This window comes from Triplophysa dalaica, chromosome 14 (assembly GCF_015846415.1).
Source record: "Triplophysa dalaica isolate WHDGS20190420 chromosome 14, ASM1584641v1, whole genome shotgun sequence".
NCBI classification, from domain to species: domain Eukaryota; kingdom Metazoa; phylum Chordata; class Actinopteri; order Cypriniformes; family Nemacheilidae; genus Triplophysa; species Triplophysa dalaica.
This window is the reverse complement of record NC_079555.1, coordinates 18543021-18568669: the sequence shown is the minus strand read 5'-3', so window position 1 is coordinate 18568669 and position 25649 is coordinate 18543021. Positions and strand designations below refer to the sequence as shown.

Below are 25649 nucleotides of genomic sequence, written 5' to 3'. Positions count from 1 at the left end.
TGGTGTGTCGCCAAGATTTTTATTATTTATTTTTATAACATTCTTAAAGCATCACTAAGTGCATTAATTAATACATATAGCAAAACATTCCCAAAATAAAGTAATGTTGGTAATTCAATTTTTTTATAATAAATCTTCGAATGAAAAACATTCAAAGGGATCCTGATTCAATTTTCAGGCACCATATTAGTGAAACACTTGAAGCCAGTTCATGTTTGGAGCAGGTCTGTGTTCCAAAGCAGCCTGATTTAGGGATGATCTTTTGGTCTTTCCTTTAGACGTTGCCTCATTTCTGCTGCATGGGCCTTGCTGTGCTCCCTTTTCATATTATACTGTTTAGACAAATAAATGACAGGCAAATAATTTAGACAGATGTTACTCATTTAAAGCCTGCAAATAAGACACAAAACCAAATTATAAAAATGTTAGGATTAAGTTTGAGATTAACCAATAAAATATCAACTGCGGCCAACCCCTATATCCGCCAGTGCATGAGTGACAAAGTCATCCAACAGCAATGTTTTTTGATTGCGCTTATGATTTTGTTGTCCTTATGCTGTCCCAATTGCTTCCATTGCTTATCCCACCTGTAAGTCGCTTTGGATAAAAGCATCTGCTAAATGTAAATGTAAAGACTGACAGCTTGACAAGACATGGTAACTTTTGACCTTTTCCTAAACATATGTATTGATTTGTATTCTACAAAAAACACGAGCATCCTCAGCCGTCAGCAGCAAAACTAGGCTGCACTGATCATGGATCCTTTTTCCCTGATATGGGAAAGGCATGTATTCAATATACTCCTCATGTTTAAAATGAAGATGAATGACAAAAATCTTTAGATATAACAAGATAGTTCAGAGTCGGCTCAGAGAGCACAGAGATGATAGCAAGCAAGTGCTGCTAATGTCAGCGGTCATGGATGGCACTAAACAAGCTATCATTAGTTATCATTAGCAAGCTATCATAGTTAAACAGGGTAAACGGCCCAAATTTTATTTTACATGACTCGAGAGAGAGAAAAATAAAACACGCAATTAAAAAAATAATCACAGGGAGACTTTCAGAGTTGCGGAGACTTTTTCCTCCCTAACACTGCTGGGCGCACTGGTTCGACCTCTGATTATTTTTAGTCGCACCATTGAAAAATGAGGTCGCATTTGCGACCAAATTGGTCGCACTCTAGAGCCCTGCAATAAAGCTGTTAAGTGTTCCATTTAATACATACTGTATAGTTTAAGTCCATAGTGCCATAAATGCATCTGTAAGAAAACAAGCTTGCCACAATTGCATCACGACCCGCATTCACTCTCTAAAGTATGTGACGTGAACAGCCCATTACTGGTTGTCTACAAGTTGTTGTTCAGTGAACAAACCAGTCAGTTTTTTTAGGGCTTTTATAAGGTGAGCTATAAGAGAACAAACACTATTAGAGCATTAGCATAAGCGTTATCCTCACCTCTTTTTTGAGACAATCACGCATTGCACGGTCCAGATCATTACATGTGCCAAAGAACCTGCGAACATTGTGCTGAGGACAGACCCAGACATTACTTGAAAATCATGTAATACTTCAAAACAATACACAATAGGTGCACTATATTATATAAAGATAACAAAGACATGCATCAGAAATAACAGTATCAATAAATTTGTACATGCTTCAAATTCAGTGACAAACTAAATTTCATTGAAAAAAAACATTTTCAGGAAAAAATTAATGCGTGTACAAAAGAAACAGGTTAAATCAGATTCAGGTGCATGACTACCACATTTCCGGATTTGACATTTAAGGATAACATTTAAGAAAAAAACATTTGCACAAGCTTTCGTACCTCCTTGTGGCATTGCTTGAGAAGAGTTATAAGTGTATTGCACTCATCAGTATGAAGATGGGGAGACAGATCTGAGTGCATCTTGAGTTAAAGCTGAATGTCTACCAGATTATGGCTGAACTTGATCCCTGACACTGCTTGTGACAATTACTGTTAGGGTCAAGTACAAAAACAATTTCTTTAGAACTTTTACCATCTTTTTGTTTCGTTTTTAAGGATTAAAGCTATACATTCTTTCATTAGAACACCACTCAGTGTAAAGTTTCTACCACAGCTTCCATACACTAACAGTATAGGCAGGTCCCAAAATAACATACATACAATTCATGTTTCTGTAAAACTCATGAGTTAAAAGACCTTTTCAGATAATCACAAGCACCATTCACATAGTTCAATATTACAGTTTTTCTATTTTTCTCTAAACAATAAATTTGGGTGTCTAACAGTTAGTTTCTTGTTTACATCAGGCTTGAATTTCGTAGTGATTTAGGCAAATGTTTTGGCACATGTGTGATCAAAACGTATTAGATGATTTCAGTAAAACTGTCATTCTCTTCAAAACTTTCTTGCATCGTGTGAGCAATCACATGCAAAACCATCCATTTATCAAAATGTATCATGTATATTCTGTGACTTCATGGGAAGTTTGTAATGTTTGCTAAATTGACAAATTGTCTGCCAATTGCAATTAAAAACTAAATACAATCAACCAGACAAATAAGAGCAATTGGATGTCCACTAAGAAGTTTTTTTTTTGTTAACTGGATGTCATTTCTGTTCTGTATTATTATTGGTGTAACATGTTGAAACATTAAAAATTAAAATGGATATTTTTTATGTTTACATGTAGCACATTTCTACTTTCTAAATAAATCTTCTGTATAAATCTTCCTCTGTGTACTAATAATTATTACCAGTAAATCTTTACCTACTGTTCCCTTTGTAACATGTATATTACAGTAAACAGTCACTGTCATAAAGTAGAGCATACATTAAATTTGCATAACACTAATTTCACATTAGGCCTCATTTATTGAAGTATATTTTATTAAATAAATATATATGCATTAGATCAGGCCTACCTTTTCTGCTGTTAAAATATACTGTATCACTGCTGTGCTTCTGAAACCATGTATCTCCATATTTTGTGATTTTTATATATTTTTTTATCATAAATCTTTTGAATTAGTTAACTGAACTGTAAAATATAATAACAACACTTTCTTAGTGTATACTATATCGTGTTTAATTATAAAACGATTAGTTCTCACTTTGCAGTATCCTTATCAATAACCCTTAGCAACAGAAACAATCAATTATAAAGCATTAAATCTGTTGCATGTCTTATGTTTTTTAGCAAAAATGAACTTTTTGTTATTTATGTAATAAAGTGAGAGAGACCTATCAAGACTGTTAAAGAAACTACTTATGGTAGAGATTTTGATATGTGTTCGTGTCCGTGTTGAAGCACACTCCGAAGAGCGGACTGAATGTTACTGTTTTTGATATTTTTCTGCTTAAGGTATACATGACCATCAGTTTACACTGTAATTACGCTTCAAACTTGTGCTGTTCCACAAATCAGTCTGTTTTAAACTGAATTTTAACCCAACTAAATGTTGCTGTGTTTTACTGTATCATGACCATCAACAAATATTTAACAAAAAAAGTAAATGGTGTTGAGATTTTTAGCAGATTATCATCACTAAATGGCTGGTAGTCTGAGTGGTGCCTGCAGAATAATATAGATTTTATAAATAACTGTAAGAGTTTTGAGGGCAGACCTGACCTGTTGATACGAGATGGTCTCCATCCCTCCTGGGATGGGGTTTCCCTCCTCTCTAGAAATTTGGAACACAGTCTTAATAATGATAAAGGCTGACTAGCTGGGGCCCAGGTCAGGAAGGAGACAGAATGGCTTAACCAACTGTCTGCTTGCCGTCTCGTGTTGCAGAATAAACAAAATATGCAACATGTAATAATCCCTTCTCACAAACATCGTAAAATAGAGACTGTGTCTGTCCCCCGGATTAGCAAACATAAGATAATGCGTAAACCTCTTGAAAGTAATTTAATAAACGTTAAACAAATCAAACATGAACAAAATACAGATAAGCAACTGTTACGACTCAGATTTCTTTATATTAGATCTCTGTCAAATAAAGCACTTTTTGTTAACGATATGATAACGATAATAAAATAGACATGCTCTGTTTGACAGAAACATGGCTAAAGCCAGATGATTATATTACTCTAAATTAATCCGTTCCCCAAGATTATTACTATAAACACGAGCCTTGTCTAAAAGGTAGAAGGGGAGGTGTCGCTGCACTTCACAATATTTCTTTTAGCATCTCTTAGAAGTCTAATTTTAAATACAATTCTTTTGAAGTCATGGTACTTCACGTATCAACACCTAATACTAAGGACAAAACATTTAAAACATGTATCGTAGCTATTGTATATAGGCCTCCAGGGCACCAAACAAATTTGGTGGGTTCATATCAGAGCTAGTACTGGCCCCAGATAGAGTCCTTGTCGTTGGTGACTTTAACATCCATGTAGATAATGATACAGATGCCTTGGGAATGACTTTCAAAGACACTCTTAACTCCATGGGCGTTTGTCAACATGTGTCAGGACCCACTCACCTTCGTAATCATACTTTAGATTTAATACTATTTTACGGTATAAATGTGGACGATGTTAAAATCCTTCAGCATAGTGAAAACATTTCGGATCATTATCTGATATTATGTTTGCTTCACTGGCCTATGGCTGCAAATCAAACCCCTTGTTACGAATATGGTAATTCGATTACTTTAACTAACAAAGATGAGTTTCTCGATAATCTGCCTGAATTGTCTCAATTCTCTAGCATGAGTGAAAACGTTGAAGATCTTGACATTACTATTGAAAATTTTAACTCCACCTTCTCGGAAACATTAGACACAGTTGCTCCTCTGCGTTTAAAGAAGATTAAAAAGTGTTGGCAGCCCAACACTGTGGTATAATGAACACACTCAGGCCAATAGGAAGCGAGCCGGGAAATCGAGCGAACTTTAAGAAAACTAAATTAGAGGTATTTTGTACGGCATGGAAGGATAGTACTCGAAAATACAGGAATGCCATAAAACCTCTAGATCCGACTACTTTTCATCACTAATAGAAGAAAACCATCACAACCCTAGGTTTTTAATTTAACACAGTGGCTAAATTATCAAAAAATAAGTCGTCAGCGACTTCAGATTCTGATTATCAGCATAACAGTGATGATTTTATTAACTACTTCAGTAGTAAAATCCAAGATATTAGAGAAAAAATTATAACAATGCAACCAGAAGTGAAACCCACTGAACAAACTAACTACAGCACCCCTAAGGAGAAATTGCAATTATTTGCTGCCGTAGATCAAGATGAACTGTCTAAAATCATTAGATCATCTAAATCAACAACATGCATGCTATACCCTATACCTACAAAACTACTGAAAGAAATGCTCCCAGAAATTATAGATCCTCTTCTTTGTATTATTAACTCATCTCTGACATAAGGACATGTACCTAAAGCATTTAAGGTGGCTGTTATAAGCCCCTCGTCAAAAAACCCAAACTCGACCCTAGAGAACTAGGGAATTACAGGCCTATATCGAATTTACCTTTTATATCTAAAGTTTTGGAAAAAGTAGTTTCAACTCAATCATGCTACTTCCTCCAAAAGAATGACATTAATGAAGAAATCCAGTCTGGATTTCGAGCATGTCACAGTACAGAGACTGCTTTGATCAGAGTTACAAATGATCTGCTTTTTGCGTCTGACCGTGGCTGTATTTTGTTATTGGTGCTGCTAGACCTTAGCGCTGCATTTGACACCTTTGACCACAGCATACTCCTACATAGACTCGAAAATTACGTCGGCATCAACGGAACAGCATTGAAATGGTTTAAGTCTTATTTATCTGTCCGTTTTCAATTTGTAGCAATAAACAATGAGGTGTCTCGCAGATCTCAAATCCACTACAGTGTAGCACAGGGCTCAGTCTTAGGGCCTCTGCTCTTCGCATTATACATGCTACCTCTAGGAGATATAATAAAGCAACACGGAATTAGCTTTCACTGTTATGCTGATGATACTCAACTTTATATTTCCTCTAAGCCTCATGAAACACAGCAGTTTCATTGAATAACAGAATGCATAGTCGATTTAAAAATCTGGATGAGTAAAAACTTTTTACTATTGAACTCGGACAAAACCAAAGTGTTACTTACTGGACCGAAAACCGCCATACGTAACAACAAAGAATACTGCATAACTATTGACGGATGCTCCATAAAATCCTTGTGGTCAGCTAAGAATCTAGGCATTGTATTCGATAGTACTCTGTCATTTGAGAGCCTGTAAAATTGCATTTTTCCATGTTAAGAATATATCTAATCCATTATATGCTGTCACTATCAGATGCAGAGAAATTAATTCATGCATTCATGACATCAAGACTAGAATACTGTAATGCACTTTAAGGTGGTTGCCCTGCAGGCCTATTGCAAAAACTCCAACTGGTTCAAAATGCGGCAGCTCAAGTTCTTACACGTACAAAAAAGTATGAGCATATAACCCCGGTTCTGTCAACCCTGCACTGGATACCTATAAACCCCATAATATTAATCCTCAGAGGATTTAGGGTGCATTATTTAGATCTATCGAAACCAGGAACACATCCAACAACAAATTATGTACTTGTTGCATCAAAGAGTGCAGAACATTACTCTACTCTCAGCCAGTCTTGTTTTTTTGTTCCAAGGTTACCGCAAGATGCAGTTCATCCCCAGACCTGATGGCAGAGCTGAGAATGGGAAGCGGTGACCTGAGCTGAGATGATAGAGCTGGATATAGGACGCGCGACTTGGCACATCTCACATTTCATTAACAACCTAATAGCATTTGAAATTTTGTAATGATAATCTTAAATCTATTATTGATCTTATTAGTTAGTTTATTTATTTTTTATTTAGCCTTGTTGTGCAAGCACTGTTGAGCTTGTGCATAGGCAGCAGCTTTTGCCAGAGGGGAACTGGAATCCCCTGGTTGGTCCTGGGTTTTCCGGAGTTTTTTTTCTCGATTAGAGTTTTAGGTTCCTCGCCACCGTTTGCATACTGTTTTGCACTATTTGCCTGGCCGGGTGGGCTGCTTTAGAATTCAGAAGTTTTACATGATTAATATTGCATATAGGAATTGATAGTCCGTTTAATATTTGACCTGTGGTACTCTCTGCTTCATCTCAAATGTGTGCTTTCACTGTGCGTGTTTGTTTGCGTGTGTGCGTCTATGTCGATGTGTGTAAGAATGTATGCATATTGTATGTTTGTCTTTTGTGTTTTCACCTTTTTCTTGTTTTTACAGCTGTATGACTTTAGTTGTTTTACTTGTAGTCAATGTGTCTCATGTATAGCTGCTTTGTAACTATGAAAATTGTAAAAAGCGCTACATAAATAAAGTTGAGTTGAGTATAGTACAAGTGTCGGCAACCTTTTTGACATGACGTGCAGTTACATTTTTTCTTGGTAATCACGGTGGGATATTGAAATTATTGTTTAAAATTACGTTCAATTATATTTTCAAATAACTATGTAATCTGCTCATAACATTAGAATCATTTTTGAGGAATAATTTTATTTTTGAGGAAAAACAAAGCATATATAAAAATGGTGATCAAAGACAAAAAAAAAAATTGTTTGATAACAGCTGTATTATTTTAATTAAGATGAATCAATGTTGTATAAATGTTTTGGTCATGCTAGTAATGTAGTTAAGTAATGTTAATAAATATAACCTTACTGTTTTCTGTAACTGTACAAAGACCAGCTGCACCATGTGGCGCTCCACTTCCACTCTGGACTCAAAACCAATAATATTAATATTAAAGGATTGGTTTACTTTAGAATTAAACTGTTATGCTTATTGACTCATGGTATCCAGGACGTCCATGTCTTTGTTTCTACTGTAGAAACTAATCCAAGGTTGTTGAGTAAAAAATTCTGGAACTTCCATATTTTGGATGTAATGGGGGCAACCTGATTTAAGGTCAAAATATCAGTTTCTCCACAGCTTTAAATACATTGAATCCATGTTAATCTGTATCCACAAATCTGTATATTAAACTTTTAACAAACTTAAGTGTATTTTAACAGAAAAGATGCATACCTTGATCCAGGGGTGCCGTATAGGGGGAAAATGTAAGGACAATTCCAATGGCCCATGACTGACAGGGGCCCCAAAAATAGGTAAAAACTAATATACAATTATCAAACCATCATCATTCATAATATATATTTATATAACAATACAATCCAGATCCACATTCCTGCAGAGTTCAGCACCAACACTGATAAAACACCTGAAGAGGCTTATCAGTGACTTCAGGAATAGACGCGTTCAACTTAATGTTGGGCTGCGCAGATTGTTTGGCATATCGCATTAAAGTACCGCGAGAGCGATTCAAATGCGTACCGCGCAATCTGCAATTGAATCTCTTTTTCGGTACTTAAATTTCATACGATGATAGATTTGGGCAGCGCCGCATTAAATTGAACGCATCTATTCTAAAAACGCTGATTAGCTTGTTCAGGTGTTTTATATCAGAGTTGGGGATAAACTCTGCAGGAAAATGGATCTCGCGGGCCAGAGCTGAGAACCACTGGCCTATAGTCTGTAAGTGATATTAACCTGTTGGCTTAATGTCCATAGTGAAAGAAGCTAGAGAGAGAAAAGTCTAGTGTTAGCCTACATTTCATCACAATTTAATCAGTGCAGGGAAATGTTTAGCACTATAATAACCCTGGTGTAAAATATTCCATTTTACATGTCCACTTTATTTTCTTGTTGGCATATATGTGCAGCTAATTATAAAAATCTGCCGTTTTCATTGTTTTGAGAGGATGATGTTGATTTTAAGTTTTTTTTTTTATACAGTATTGTTCAAAATAATAGCAGTACAATGTGACTAACCAGAATAATCAAGGTTTTTAGTATATTTTTTATTGCTACGTGGCAAACAAGTTACCAGTAGGTTCAGTAGATTCTCAGAAAACAAATGAGACCCAGCATTCATGATATGCACGCTCTTAAGGCTGTGCAATTGGGCAATTAGTTGAATTAGTTGAAAGGGGTGTGTTAAAAAAAATAGCAGTGTGGCATTCAATCACTGAGGTCATCAATTTTTTGAAGAAACAGGTGTGAATCAGGTGGCCCCTATTTAAGGATGAAGCCAACACTTGTTGAACATGCATTTGAAAGCTGAGGAAAAATGGTCGTTCAAGACATTGTTCAGAAGAACAGCGTACTTTGATTAAAAAGTTGATTGGAGATGGGAAAACCTATAAAGAGGTGCAAAAAATGATAGGGTGTTCAGCTAAAATGATCTCCAATGCCTTAAAATGGAGAGCAAAACCAGAGAGACGTGGAAGAAAACGGAAGACAACCATCAAAATGGATAGAAGAATAACCAGAATGGCAAAGGCTCAGCCAATGATCACCTCCAGGATGATCAAAGACAGTCTGGAGTTACCTGTAAGTACTGTGACAGTTAGAGGACGTCTGTGTGAAGCTAATCTATTTTCAAGAATCCCCCGCAAAGTCCCTCTGTTAAAAAAAAGGCATGTGCAGAAGAGGTTACAATTTGCCAAAGAACACATCAACTGGCCTAAAGAGAAATGGAGGAACATTTTGTGGACTGATGAGAGTAAAATTGTTCTTTTTGGGTCCAAGGGCCACAGGCAGTTTGTGAGACGACCCCCAAACTCTGAATTCAAGCCACAGTACACAGTGAAGACAGTGAAGCATGGAGGTGCAAGCATCATGATATGGGCATGTTTCTCCTACTATGGTGTTGGGCCTATTTATCACATACCAGGGATCATGGATCAGTTTGCATATGTTAAAATACTTGAAGAGGTCATGTTGCCCTATGCTGAAGAGGACATGCCCTTGAAATGGTTGTTTCAACAAGACAATGACCCAAAACACACTAGTAAACGGGCAAAGTCTTGGTTCCAAACCAACAAAATTAATGTTATGGAGTGGCCAGCCCAATCTCCAGACCTTAATCCAATTGAGAACTTGTGGGGTGATATCAAAAATGCTGTTTCTGAAGCAAAACCAAGAAATGTGAATGAATTGTGGAATGTTGTTAAAGAATCATGGAGTGGAATAACAGCTGAGAGGTGCCACAAGTTGGTTGACTCCATGCCACACAGATGTCAAGCAGTTTTAAAAAACTGTGGTCATACAACTAAATATTAGTTAAGTGATTCACAGGATTGCTAAATCCCAGAAGAAAAAAAATGTTTGTACAAAATAGTTTTGAGTTTGTACAGTCAAAGGTAGACACTGCTATTTTTTTGAACACACCCCTTTCAACTAATTGCCCAATTGCACAGCCTTAAGAGCGTGCATATCATGAATGCTGGGTCTTGTTTGTTTTCTGAGAATCTACTGAACCTACTGGTAACTTGTTTGCCACGTAGCAATAAAAAATATACTAAAAACCTTGATTATTCTGGTTAGTCACATTGTACTGCTATTATTTTGAACAATACTGTATATATTTCATTAATAATTAATAATAAATAATTATATTTTGCTAAGATGATTTTCCATTTTGTCAAATTTTACAATAAAAATACTGTAGGATCTTATCCAGATCAAAGGTGACCATTTGGAACATCGTAAAATATCCTGACCTCTCAATAGGGGTCTAATCGGCGTCAGCAGATTTGGGTTTTGAAATAAAGAGGACCATTGAGGGTCGTTAAGACCATGACCTCTCAGTGGAACTCTAATCGGCGCCAGCAAGTCTGATCCAACTGTCCTCACAACATCACAACAAACACTCGTGGACTTCAAAGAAATTCCAACAGGGAGGATGGGGTCGGTGTCACTAAACATGGACACCAGATGTGTTAAACAGGAATAAGGGCAAATGGTCAGTCAAGTCTTGAAAGTCTCCCTCTTGTTAACCACAAAAGAATAGTCTAAAACGGGTTTAAACCTACGTCTCCACATTGCATCTTTGTCCCAATGTTATTCGGCCTCGCCTATAACTTTAAAAGCATGTGTGTAAGTTGTATTCTGCTTATATTTCCATTCTTGTACGAACTTCATGTCAATGTACTTATAATCCTGGCATGTTTTATATCTAAATGTTTCTCTCGTCATTCCTGGAAAGATGAGGATTGGCACAATAATGTGTGTGAAACCATATCTATGTTAAATCTAAAGATTTCTACAGCGCCAAACATCTAAGTAATCCTAAATGCAAATGAGCTAATAGGGGAAACAAAGGAATTTGACTTCGCTCCAAAATCAGCTCATCACATTGGATAACTCACTTTGGAGGGGCGTGGAACCCCCCAGGCTTTAAAACACCCGTGAACGGAGCAAACGACGCTCAGCTCTTCCATGTGTTCGCGCGTTCCAGTTCAAGAACACATCCTGAGACCTGTCTCTCTCTTCGGAGACAGTTTTTCCTTTCGGCAGAATTACTTCGGCTAACTTCGTCAGCCAATCCCGGCTCTAAGAAAGAAGTAGACGGACTCACCCGGTTGATTTGAAACCATTAGGACTTTGAGAACACCTTTCCACGGGCACAAAACCTTGTTCAAGCACACTCAAAAGGAAACCAATGCAAGTATCAACTATTTCCTAAATAGGTGCGTTTAAGCTGTAACCCCTTTTAAATAAGGAGAATTCCTCGATGGTACATGCAGATGTGAATAGTTGTTTGTAATACTGCCACTCTTTGCTTTGTCTATTTCTTCCATTTCGTTACTGCTTTTACATTTCATGTCTGTTTGTTATTTCTTAGTTAGTCGGTTTGTTTTCCCTTTAGTGTGGTTGTAAAAAGGTTCAATGTCTGAGGAAGAAAGGAGGCAGGGTCGGCTTGGCTGGGAAAACGTAAGTATACTTTTATTGCTGCAATACTTCCGGGTTGCAGACCCGCTCACTTATTCACTGACAGATACACACACACTCTTTGGTTGTAACTCTTTCTTTCCTCCGGATACTCCTCGACGTTGCGTCCGGGTAAGTTTCCTTGCATCCGTTTTCCCAGCCTGGTTTCTCTCTCTCCCTTGCTCCTTCCGTCGCGCCTTAAATGCGTCTCCTCGACAATTACTAGAACGAAATCAGGTGTTTTCACTAAGCCGTTTATCTGCTTACTTACCGTCATTCTCCCGACACGCCCTCTCGGCGCAGACCGCGTCAAACCACGGCCCCCCTTGCCACATACCCCCACCGCCCGACTCAGGCCGAGGCTCCATCCGGACTGCAGCCTTCCCCCCCCCCCCTTCGGGAGAGAAAGTCAGCCAATTTGTCCCTAAAATTAGAGGATGTCAGAGGTGCTCATTAACAGCCACCTCTATCCTATGTTTTTGTCCCCGAAATTTTATGGTCAACGGCACCAAAGGGTAGTTCACGAAATCCCTGTGTACACACCATACCTTAACCCCGCGGCTCGTATCTAATCCCTCGAATTGAATCAGGCTATGGTGGATTGAGGTTTGGTTACATCCTGAATCCACCAAGGCCTGATATGTACCCCCTGATACTCACAGGTATCTGGTACAGCCCGTCCTGACCGAGGGCAGCCTGAGGATTGTCGGGCACCCGCACCATCATACCGACCTCCATCATCGGGCAGCGGTCGATAAAATGGCCGGGGTCCCCACAACGCCAACATGCCGGCCCAGGAGTCCCCGCCGCCACAGCGGCAGGAAGCAGACCCCCGAATTGGCGAGGAGAGGCTGGCGGAAGGGAAGAAGTATGTGCGCCGTTGCCCGGCCGGCCGGAGGGTCCCTCTGAGGACCTAACGCCCCCGTGTGGTCCCGCCTCTGGGAAGAGCCGAATCCGCGGCGCTGGAGGCGGATAGAACATCCCTCGAGACCTGGGAAAGGGAACGGGTCTGACAGAGGGAGAAGGGACAATAGAGGGAGAGAGAGAAAGTGATGGTAGGCCTATGCCGGCCCCGGGGCACGCCACCAACTGGTCCTCCGCCAACTGGATCGCCTGGGCCAACACCGTCGGGCGGTGACACTGGACCCACTGTGAGGTTTTCTTGGGTAACCTGACCACGAACTGCTCCAATGTCACCTGATCGAGAATGGTATCAACGGTGCTGGCTCCAGTCATCAACCATCTACGACAGGCATCCCGGAGCTGGTGAGCAAAGGCAACCGGCTGATAACGTTCCCCGAACTCCAGGGACCGGAACCATTGTCTGTGCTGCTCGGGACTCCGACCCACCCGCTCGAGGATGGAACTAACCGGAACTATCCGGTTGCCACCCGGATAGTTCCGCAGACCTCTCAAATAAGTCCAGGAAGGCTTCCGGCTCGTCCTGGGCTCCCATTATGTGTAACGATACCGTCGGGGAACCAGCCGATGTTGGGTGGCCTCCTTCCTGGCTCAACCAGCTCCGGAATGACTCCCGGTCCTCCTGTTGGGTCTGGATGAGGGCCTGGAAACGTCTCTCCTGGTCTTCTCTAAGGCTCAACAGGGCCTGATGTTGTTCCTGGTGGAGACCGGCGAGAGAGCTGATGACCTCGGCAAACGGCGATCCTGGCGGCGACTGCATGCTGGTGGCGGCTCCTTCCTTTCTTCCCGGGTTTTGGCACCACTGTAAAATGGTTCAATGTCTGAGGAAGAAAGGAGGCGGGGTCGGCTTGGCTGGGAAAACGTAAGTTTACTTTTATTGCTGCAATACTTCCGGGTTGCAGACCCGCTCACTTATTCACTGACAGATACACACACACTCTTTGGTTGTAACTCTTTCTTTCCTCCGGATACTCCTCGACGTTGCGTCCGGGTAAGTTTCCTTGCATCCGTTTTCCCAGCCTGGTTTCTCTCTCTCCCTTGCTCCTACCGTCGCGCCTTAAATGCGTCTCCTCGCCAATTACTAGAACGAGAATCAGGTGTTTTCACTAAGCCGTTGATCTGCTTACTTACCGTCATTCTCCTGACACGCCCTCTCGCCGCAGACCGCGTCGAACCATGGCCCCCTTGCCACAGTGGTCAATAAACCTACATTTGTCTGCACGCTTGAATTCTCATACGTAGCACCTAAACTCTGGAATAGCCTTCCTGATACTATACGAGGGTCAGACACACTCTCCCAATTTAAATCTAGATTAAAGACACATGTTTTCAGCCAAGCTTTCACTTAATGCATAGTTAATGAACAGCAGCTACGCTAATTATTCTCTTTATTCTCTTTCCGCCTCTGCCTCGGGATGCCCATCCCGAGGTAGGAAGAAGTTCCAACATGTCCAGACGACCGACAGATGCCCATCCCCATGCCCATCCCGAGGTAGGAAGAAGTTCCACCATGTCCAGACGACCGACAGATGCCCATCCCCAATTTGAGATTACACCAGATACAGCTGCAGACTGACTGACCATCCCAGCTCCATCTAAGGCAATTCCACCAGCTGCCAAGAGAAATATGACCATCGGACCATCCCAGCTCAGACCACTACATCCCCAACCAAGAGCAAAGACGGACTATTTGTCTTATTAATGCTGAAGTTACAATATTTGGTATTAAATGCTAAACTAAAATCACATGTCACCAGTCTGAGTGCAGCTATGACACGTCAGAGGGGATCTGGCCCTCCCGGTTGAGCCTGGTTTCTCCCGAGGTTTTTTTCTCCATTAATCAATCATTGGAGTTTGGGTTCCTCGCCACAGCAGGGCAGTGTTGGCCTGCTCACCGGGAGACTGCATTCATTCATTTATTTATTTATTTATTTAGAAATTAGATGTTATTTATTAGAATGAACTTACTCGTTGTATAAATACCATGCACTGTTCTGTGTTTTAACTTTTCTGTTTTTCCTGTTTGCCCCTGTAAAGCTGCTTTGAAACAATACACATTGTGAAAAGCGCTATATAAATAAACTTGAATTGAATTGAATTGTTGCTGTGTTTCTTTATCACATATTAATGTCACTTAAACTGCTTGATTTCGTTATTATTTCTGGAGCGGTACTGTACTACATACAGTAAGAGCGTTATGTTTCCAAGGCTAGGAAAGTAATATTTCTTAGATTTGATATACGATCTGCGGATCACTCGCTGGATGAGTGAATTTAGTTTGTCGCTATTATCAGGTCTGCCGAATCCGACAAAGTGTATAAAACAGGTATAGTTAATCATCATTTATTATACGTATTTGAGAGTTAGGAAGAATGTTTCACCAGGAAGAAGTTGTGAAGCAGAATGAGCGGGAACACGATTTACTGTCCTTATGAGAAGGCAATACAAGACAACGCTGGTTTGCTGAACGCAGGGATCTTGATGGGGTGTAGGAGTGCAGGAGAATGTGAAAGTAAGCCGGTGCAGATCGAGTTACGGTCCTGAAGGCAAGCGTTAGTGACTTGAATCTGATACGGGCTGCAGATAAACGCTGCAGATAAGTCTAGCAGAATCAGGACGGAGGATTTAGAATCCGCCTTGGCTAGACGCAGTTCCTCTGTGACCGATAGCAGTACAGTCTCAGTGGAGTGGTTCGTTTTGAAGCCAGACTGCTTGTCATCCAGTAATTTGTTCTGGGATAGGTAGGAAGACACCTGGTTGAACGCTGCCCTTTCAAGTGTTTTTAAGATGAATGGGAGGAGAGAGGCAGTTCTGTAACTGTCGGGAGTAGAGGGGTCCAATGAGGGTTTCTTCAGTAGGGGCGTGACCTGGGCCTGTTTGAATGTGGATGGAAAAGTGCTGCTGAGTAAGGAGGTGTTGATGATGTGTGTGAGTGCAGGTGTGAGTGTGCTGGATATGGCCTGAAGGAGATCGGAGGGGATTGGGTCAATGGGACAGGTGGTGGGGTGGCTGGAGAGAAGTCTGATTACTTCAGTGTCCGTCAGTGGGGTGAAAGAGGAGAGTTCGATGGTTGACGTGTGGGAGGTGTGTACCAAGGTCTGAGGTACCGAGAATTGTTTGCTGATGGATGTTGTTTTCTCAGAAAAAAAACTCTTCAACGAAGTTGTGAAGAGGACCTGGGGGGCGGTAAACTACAACAACACTGAGTTGAGTGTGAAAAGTTATATTAGCGCGAACAGAATACAGCTGGAACATGCCTTCTCGATTAGCAAAACAAAGTCTGAAACGACTTGAATGGGCCATGGATCAAACAGCGATCAACTAGCTCGGTGCTTTTAAGTGCAAACTTATAATGTCAAGCCGTAACGAGCGGCTAACGGCAACTTCACTTCATTACCAACGTAACAAAAACGCTAACAACTTACGAAACAGTCAACAAATAAACAAGCTTGATCAAACAGGATCAGGTCATTTTACATTTAAGATACAGTATAACAAACAAAATTTCCCAAAATTAGCCATAAAGAGAGACTACAATCATATGAACTGCTGCCTTTTATTTGAAGGTAATGTTTATATTCGCGCCACGTTAATAAAGCAATGAATGAATGACATGCTCCCTGAGTCCCTTTTGTAATATCCACCTGTTTTAAAAGGAAAAGTGACATCTAGTGGATAGTAGTAGCAATAACATTCCCGTTAATGAATGTTCAGTACTTGTGGAAACCTTTAGTAACTGAGCCATTTTGAGACTCATTGTTTATCTGGAGCTAGTGTTTTCTTCCTGGCCGGGTTATATTTCTCCATGTTGTAAAGTTTAAGGGCAAGGCAGATTTTTTAGAGGTGTGATATTTCTGTAAACTGACTTTGCTGTTAGCATTCCTGTGGCTCAGTGGTAAGAGGATAGCGCTAACAACGCCAAGGTCATGGGTTCAATCCCAGAGATTTGCACATAGTCAGAAACAAATATATAGTACAATGCAATGTAAGTCGCTTTGGATAATGTGTCTGCCAAATGCATAAATGTACATGACGGAAGTCAGACAGACATATGCCTAAACAGAGTTATTGAATTAAAGTTTGAGTTTTAAATTATATTATGGAGTTGAAATAGCCTCTAAGCACAATTGTCTTGGTTTTGTCTCAGTCCGCTCAGTAAAAAATGGCGTCCATAGGAACAGTAGCTGCGTTTACATGGACCAATGTAATCCGATTAAAAATCCAATCCGAATGAAAATTCTCCATAAAAACATGTCAATCAGATTAAAAATGCCCAGGCTGATTGAAATTTCAGTCGGATTGAAAGTGGTGATTTATGGCGTTTGTAATCAGCTTGATGGAAACACTTGATCAGATAAAAACCAAAGTAGGAAGTTGTGCGCATGTGAAAAGACAATGCTGGCCCTCTCACCACACACACTCTCCCTCTCTACTACATCATCTCTTTCGAGCTTCTCAGAGAAAATGGAGGAACTAGTATGTGCTGGAACAAAACTCTCCCACTCTATTGTCGTGAGTCCACAGGTTTCAACTAAAAAGCGACAGGCCTCACTGCCACCAAAGCTTCTGGGTCAACCTGGCTAACCCGTTCCCTCTGAAAGATCTCTCCGGCCTCTGCCACAACGCCAGGGATCACATAAACCCCCATCTGCTGGAGATGGACTAAACAAGACTGCAAAGAGCACTGGTAACTGATATGAATTGGGTTCCTGCTATGATAACAGCAACAATCTCAAATATTTACAGAACAAGTCGGAACCCAGTGTTCCTTTAGTTTTCTCTATATATGTCCTGATAAGTGAACAAAAAACTAAGGCCCTTTCCAGTCGTAGGGCAAAGCTATCTAATCTACTACCTTTTAGACGTCACTCGGAGAATGACAGGGGTAAAAAACAAAAAATACAGTTCCTAAAATTAGCACTTTTAAACATCCGTTCACTAAAAAACAAATCCTTTTTGGTCAATGACCTCATCACATGTAACAAACTAGACTTCATAAATGAAACTTGGTTAGATGATAGTTGTAGTGCTACAATCCTCAATGAATCTGCCCCCCCCAAACTTTACTTTTATAAATGTTTGCAGAGCTATTAGGAGAGGTGGAGGAATAGCTGCTCTATTTAAAGATCTCTTTGACTGCAAGAAAGTTTTACTTGGTGACTACCTGTCCTTTGAATACTTGAGTATTGCTTTAAAAGGTGCACCACGCCTTATGTTTACAATTATTTACAGACCTCCCAAATACTCCCAAGTCTTTGTTGATGATTTTTCAGAACTGCTATCAGCTATTTCCTCAGAATTTGACTGAATGTTATTGCTGGAGATTTTAATATTCATGTAGACAAGACAGAAAACAACACTGCAAATTAACTCTTAAATGTTTTAAACACTTTTGATCTGATCCAGCATGCGCACGGTCCCACACACAATCGTGGACACACTCTGGATCTGCTCATTAGCAAAGGTTTAAACATTTCATCCACTAATATTAGAGATGTGTCACTGTCGGATCATTTCTGTATTTTCTTTGATATATCAATCAGTCCTGCAACTGAAGATAGACCCGTCTCTGTAATAATGAGATTCATAAATGAGAACACCAGTGAGCTATTTATGAATGATATGTTTTTGTCACCAAGTATATCTGCAGACTCATTGGATGTTCTCCTCGATAGCTTTAATGCAAGAGTTAAAAATGCTATCGATGCCATTTCTCCAGTAAAAGTCAAGGCGATAACTGGAAGGCGTATTGCACCCTGGAGAAACACACCAGCAGTACAAAGCATGAAAAGAACATGCAGAAAAGCTGAGCGTATGTGGAGAAAAACAAAACTTGAAGTTCACTATAACATCTATAAAGACAAAGCTAGACAGAACTTTTTCTCTAACATTATAAACTGCAAAATAAATAACACTGACACTCTTTCTGCAACTGTAGAGACACTAACAAATCCCCTGAGTCAAGTTCACAGGGAAATTCTGTCTGATGACAAATGCAATGATTTTCCAATTTTTTCCTTGAGAAGATGAATAATATCAGAATGGAAATCAGCAAAGCTCCATGCAGCAGTCAGGTCAGTCTGACATCAGTACATCAGAAATTAGTAACTCTGTCTGAAATGGCGCCTGGTGATGTTCCAAAGTGTTCCACAATCTTGTTGTCATTTTAGAGTCTGACCTTAGTTTCACCAGTCATGTCAAAACAATAAGCAAATCAGCGTACTATCATCTCAGAAACATAGCCAGAATCAGATGATTTGTCTCAAACCAAGATTTAGAGAAACTTGTTCATGCTTTCATGTTTTATTGCTGTTTTATTGTTACTTAAAATCTAAAGTATTTGTGATCTTAAATTATTCGCATTTTGAAGATCGGACTTATTTCTCTCTGTCAATCATTTTATGTAAAGCACTTTGAATTGCCCTTGTGTATGAAATGTGCTATATAACTTAACTTGCCTTGCCTTGCCTTCAATGGTAAATCGCTGTAACAACCTTGATTAATTGGTATGTAGACATTATTTTGCGTTTATGAATTGTACATTATGATGCTGGTGTCTGTGGCATAAAATAAATACATCTGTGCGTATAACATTGTTTGAGTAGCCATTTGTGAATATTATAAGATACCTGCCTCAACCTCGCCTGTCTGCGTTTACCGTTAATGCTGATATATGAATCCGCATATTATCACCTCTAAAGTTTGGTATTAGCTATTGCTAAACATTTATTAAATTATTGTTTGCCTGAAGGTGGGTCTTGGCCTTTTTTTCATGGTTTTAACATGGTAAAACCGCATCGGGTGTGCACGTCTGCCAAATGCATAAATATAAATGTATACAAACTTTACATCACAGATGATACCAACGTTATCTGTCGGCAACCCACATAAGATTAAACTATTTATCCCCTTAGTTGTGGTAAAACTCAATATATAGAGAAAGAACAGAGTCTCAGCTTATAAACAAAATAAATCATATTGTTCAATCTTCATTTGTCCTTTTTTATCACTCCGTAGATGTGGGTAGTTTGTTCACTTTGATTGAAGATAGAAGACAGCTGAGATAATAAACGTTTTCTCAAAGATTCAGCATAGATTACACTCAGAACAATCATTAAAAACCAATATGAAATATAAATTCTGGGATTCTGTACTTTTTCCAAAAGGTGTGTAACAGCGGCACCTGCTGTCAAACAGTACAAACACTGATTGCCGTAATAACTCGTCTTTGGCGTACAACCGTTTATTTTAAATGACTAGCGGTGAAAGAGTTAATGTCCTACTGAAATAGTTCTGATAATCAGGTGTCAGCCCGCTATTGTCTAAAAATGTGTCTTCTAATGTAGAGTGTTTGCCGATTTTATGACTTGGATTCATGATATAGGATGTGTATACATTTTGTTTATAAGCTGTAATGTTTCATAAGTCAGTCACGTTAGCATTGCAGCTAATTTATATAACAGGTCCAGTTTGCTTACATAGGAAAAATGTGTCTTTTAATCTAGAGTGTCTGTAGTTTTTATTACTTTCATTCATGAAAAAGATAGATTTCGTTTATATGCTGTAATGTTTCATAAGTCAGTCACGTTAGCATTCTTATAAAACTCTGTATCATCTGGTCATCATACAGATAAGAAAGATATCATTCGAAGCTGTTATTATTTTACATTTATTTGTGTACACACGATTACCACAAAACATTTAGTAAAATAAAGTTTGTCTCCGTTCGCAGAAGCACTTCAGGGGACATTCTACTAGAAACTTACAATATCTGACCTTGATCTGTTACAGTGAATATTTCATCCAAAAATGTCTAATACTGACTGATTTTTGATTTCAGTGAGTTGTTCAATAAAGGAATATGTCATTCATTAGGTTCTCAGATATTTTTTTCTTAAAAACATTTTTGAAAATCACAGATCCTCTCATTGTCCTCAGCCAAATTGGACCTACAGCATGCATTGTTTTGTTATGCTTTTTTTGAGGAGGATGAGCTAAAGTGTCAGGCCCTGTCACGGGAAATGTCAGTTTCTGGTAGAATGCCCTTCAGGTGCCCTTCGTGAAATGTGACGTTATGCGAGTAATGGTGTGCTGTTAATGCTGCCATTTACGGTATTTTTAATGAATCAGACAATATATTCCCTTAACCCCCTGAATAGCAACACTATACAGGGCTTCTAAGTGGTCAGACTTACAAAAAATAATTTGGACTTGTCACCTATTATAAACTCAGAGAAGTCGATTCAGGGGGCAATAAAAAAACACAAAACCTTGGCGATTGTCACAAAACAGTAGGTAATTGGCAAATTTTCCAGTGGTGGTGGGAGAAAAACACACACATGGATTCGGATAGCAATAAAAATCAACGTCCCTTTAGGGCTTTTGTTTCCACTGTTTTGTCTATATGTTAGGGCATTGCAACTACAATACTCTGCCATACGCAAATGCCGCCCCTGCTTTTAAAGATGGTTGGCTCTCCCTGTTGAAAAAACAGCATATGGTGGGTTAGGTAGGTTTTGATGCTGTTTTTTACCAGTTTAAACCAGCTATGGACCAGCACATGACCAACTTAAACCAGCACATACCAGCATCAAAACATACCAAACCAGCATATGCTGAGTGTGGCAACATCGGTGTTACCCCCTTAACAGAACATTTGAAAGTACACAAACCTTTCTTAAGGGTCACTATACCTAGTTTTTTATGTTGTTGTTTAATTTTTTTTACATAATTTTTTAAAAGATTGATATCTCTTAAGGATACTGCTGCCTCCCCATCCCATGCCATCACTCATATTGAAATCCTCGGGGACACTTACCTGCAACAAGAGAAAACATTTTGTATCATTTTCATTTCTATCCCCTACGTTATTTTCTATGTCTAACATTCTATATAAATGCTTTGCAATATAACGTGACCTCTAATTACTACAAAAAGCAATGTATAATGGCAACACTTTTATAAAGCAAACCATGAAATAGAAACAAAGCACCGCTTTAACTGCTCAATCGTATCTTTACGTTAGTTTGTGTGAATTTAACTCACCAGCACAGAAGCCTTACAGATTGTTTGAAGACTTTACAAACGGTGTCTTGATATGCACAATGCCAAAAGACACCCAGATCTGCGGTAAAAGATGGTGACAATTTCGCACTGCTTCCAAATAAGGATAATTAAGTTTGCTCAGCTCTCTACTGATATTTTTTATTAATGCCACAACCCCAATGTTTTATTCTGACAGATCAAATCCAAAATCATCTTGCATAACTGTGTTATCGTAGCGCCTTCTTCCTATTTTTTTTCCGCCGGTTGGAATCTGGCGAATTTGTGCTTTATCGCCCCCATCTGGTTCGGAGTAGTGATCTTATTTTTCTTGTGGGATTTGCAAGGGAGTGTATCCGTCCCGGAAACACGATTTGTTACGCGCATGCGCGAAAGTGCGTCTACTTCCGGCCGAAACAATTTACGGCAGTTTTAAAAAGAAAAGTAGTGACGCATACCGGATTTTTTTTGTATAAACTCTTTATTGAAAATTGCACTTAAGATCAAAAGACATTTAAAAAATTACTAACAAATTAGTCTTTTTTGTAATTAGTTTTGATTATTTTTGAATAATTTTTTTAATACCAATGAAAATACAATATAAAAAGATAATATGCGTCAGGAGTGAGAAATATTTTTAAGTTATAAAAAGTTTTTTATACATAGAAAAACTAATATACTATACGTTTTATTAGTGATTCTCTTTTTTTGGCAAAATATATGTGGCACAAATTGTTACCCCAATGTAATAATATAAAGATTTTAAAAAATCTAACACAATAGTTTACATTTGTTAGACACCATTTAGTAAAGTGTGTGTTTTATTGTTTTAATATGTAAATCTGCTTTACAACAATGAAAATTGTGAAAACTGCTATATAAATAAATGTATTTTGCAGGTAAATATGTGGCTTGAGCAGACCTGTCTGTACTTATCAAACAACCCTGTACACTCCGTCCTTTCATACCTAAAGAAATAAAGGTGGCCTCAAACATCATATTATTCCCTACCAATTTTCAACTGTTAACTTGAATCAAACACATACACTGAAATAATACACTTTTATTTATTGTGATTACATTTGAAAAAGGTCTGTCAAATCTTGAGTATATCTGATGATAAGGCATTATATTGAATTATATTACTGACGAAATGCACAAAGGTATCTCAGCATTATATGTGTTATCAAAGGGACACATTAAGAAATATTAATGCATTGGTTTTGCATATGAATACTGATTTTAATAAAAAAAATCTTAACAAACTTGGCTAAAGGATATGCAAGTACTTATGAAAATGTTTTGAGAAAGATGCAAAAAACCTTACACTTCATTAGCCTGATATCTGAATATGGCCATGCCTTTCAGTGTTTGATGGCTCCATTTAAACAGTACTTGATTTATTATTGTGTTGTAATCATTCTAGGTATTTGTAGACTGCTTATGCCCGCAAATAATATTGTAAGGATTATATTTTAGATCAAATATTGCAATTTATAAGTCTAGTCTTTTGCTTCATTTTGTTTGAGCAAAATCGCCACGTCAATTGGTGGTGATAAAGCATGATCCAATATGCATGCACCAAACCACGTGTTAACACGTAATTAACTTGATAACATCTTGTTTTAAACTACACTGTTAATAGGCAATTACACGTTAACACGTAATTACATAATAAAGGGGAGATTTTTATGAAAAATATACTTTTTTCCATGTTTAAATGCTAAAATCAGGGGTCTATTGCACATCTGCCAACTCAGAAAACTTGAAAACTTGAAAAAAGACAAATCATGGAATTACTTAGTTTTCAATGGAAATCATCCACACTGAACGAGGCAAAGCTGCAAAAAAATATATTGTAAGTACCGGTATTTTGTAAGTAAGATTCCAGGGACATGTGGCAACTTGAAAGTAGATAAAATGTCAATATGATAGTGATACGTTTGTCTTTTCACTATTAGAAAGCAATGTTTGTGGCTTGTAAACGACGGGATTGTCCTTTGTGACGTTAATTTGACTTTGAAATAGCAATGTGTTTGTCTCGAGTATCTTCACTTCAGAAAACTTGGTGTATGGTTTGTAAACATGCAACGCGGTTCTCTCTCCTGAATGCGGTCATCACCGGACCAACAGGGACCGGAGAGGCTTCGCAAATGGCCCCGGGGGGTAATCGGTGTGCTTATCGTAAACAATGTATTTGGTGTTCAAAGAAGAGACCTTGTTTCTCGTTCGCTTTATGTGACCATACTTTATTGTTTTGTCGCTGGAAGCACAGGCTCACAGCCTTGGCTGAGTTTTCTGCTGAAAAGGGGGCGGAGACTAGCAGCTCCCTTGCACTTAAAGGGACACACAACCAAAACAGTTCGTTTCTCATCACATGGTAAAGTGGGCATGAGCTGAAACTTCACGGACACATTATGTGGACCCCTATGATTTATATTACATTTGTGTTAAACTAGAAAAAAATAACCCCTTTAAAGCGAGCCTGGCTCCGCTTCACGAGCCTCCGCTGTCCGCGCGCGCAACTCCCCAAACGGACGAGACGTTTATACTTGACGCGTTCGCCGTTAAGATATTCTTTGAAACGACAGGGGGCGCACAAACGAAATCGTCTTGTAAATCCGCAGGAAGTAGAAGAAAATTAGGAATTTTACCGGAATTACTTCAGATCATCAAGGAAATTTAGGATAAATTTAGGACTATTAAAAAAATGGCGAAAAAGGAGATGGAATGTTCACCCACTGCATGCCACAAAACGTGGAGATGTAGAATACTTCGCTCTTGTGAAGCAGATGTGTGTGATGGACGGGGAAATGCATTTCAAAATATTGTTTGTTGATTTAATACATTTTTACATCAAAAACTTTTTGTTCACTCTTTCATTTCTGTGCATAATGCAGACACATTTCTACATATTGTTGGTTAGGGACTGCTAAATGTACATTGCCATAGATTAACCTATTGGATGTCTTTGTTTTATAAAATGAGAGGATATAAGAACAGTTCAAAAGAGCAATGTTTATAAATATTATTTTTTATTCTGAATACAATATAAAACAGACACACTGATGATTAAATATGTCTGTACAGGCGTACATGTTCAGCCAAAATCTCTTCAAAGCTTTCATGTTGACTGCGGCGCCGCGCGAACTGTTCGCTCGAGTCACAAAAAATGTCGTGCACGCTGCCACGCGAAATGAGTTCGCGCGGACACAAAGCGAACTTCCGCTAACTCCGCGATGACGTCATATTTGGCGCGCGCACCCAGGCGAACTAGCGACTGCGTCGAGTATAACCAGCCCTTAACACGTATCTACGCGTTAACACGTTAAGCGCAATTTATAGTCGTGAATAGGACCTAAGCCGTAACCTACGGCAAAGCTTACTCAGAGCCGTGTACCCTATGCGTACCCTACGCCATAGTCTGACGTGCACCTCTCCAAAAATGGAACAACACGTCAACTCATTGCGGACCCTACATGGACCGCAAGCGCTGGGATTGGTCTATTTGAACACCTCCCTCAGGTAAAATAAAACTGCGATAGAGTCATGTTTACTCAAACGCATTTCGGAATGAATTATCTATGTCAACTATTTGTGCTTCTGTATTAAACTTCTCAAGTATTCAGTATTCAACACGTATTCATACCGATTTCATCAGGCTTCGAAAATTCTTTAAAAGGAACACAAAGAATGACATTCTCAGCTGCCATAGTTCAACTCTTGCGTCGTCACAACATGGTGTTCAACAGCACCACCGTTTCCATTTAAAAAACATCTGGCAACGTTTTGTCGGGGCTGAACGTAGCCCTGATTGTTCCAATAGCATCTGGCTGCAGACGAGACACATGCACTGTCAGCCGCGCATGCGCACTCGTCACATGCACTGTCAGCCGCGCATGC

At 39.1% G+C, this 25649-nt stretch overlaps 2 protein-coding genes across 2 annotated transcripts; both read right to left on the bottom strand.

The window, feature by feature from the left end:
- cmc2 (C-x(9)-C motif containing 2) lies at positions 1–22046 on the bottom strand. The gene is made up of 4 exons (XM_056765883.1): positions 21750–22046; positions 1836–1985; positions 1460–1531; positions 1–332 (listed from the first exon to the last, which is right to left on the bottom strand). The coding sequence occupies exons 2-4, from the start codon at positions 1914–1916 to the stop codon at positions 249–251; spliced, it is 237 nt and encodes a 78-aa protein (XP_056621861.1). The 5' UTR covers positions 1917–1985; positions 21750–22046; the 3' UTR covers positions 1–248.
- Positions 10431–13464, bottom strand: LOC130435997 (uncharacterized). The gene is made up of 2 exons (XM_056766893.1): positions 13284–13464; positions 10431–13240 (listed from the first exon to the last, which is right to left on the bottom strand). The coding sequence occupies exons 1-2, from the start codon at positions 13462–13464 to the stop codon at positions 12396–12398; spliced, it is 1026 nt and encodes a 341-aa protein (XP_056622871.1). The 3' UTR covers positions 10431–12395.
- Positions 22047–25649: the final 3603 nt, after the last annotated feature.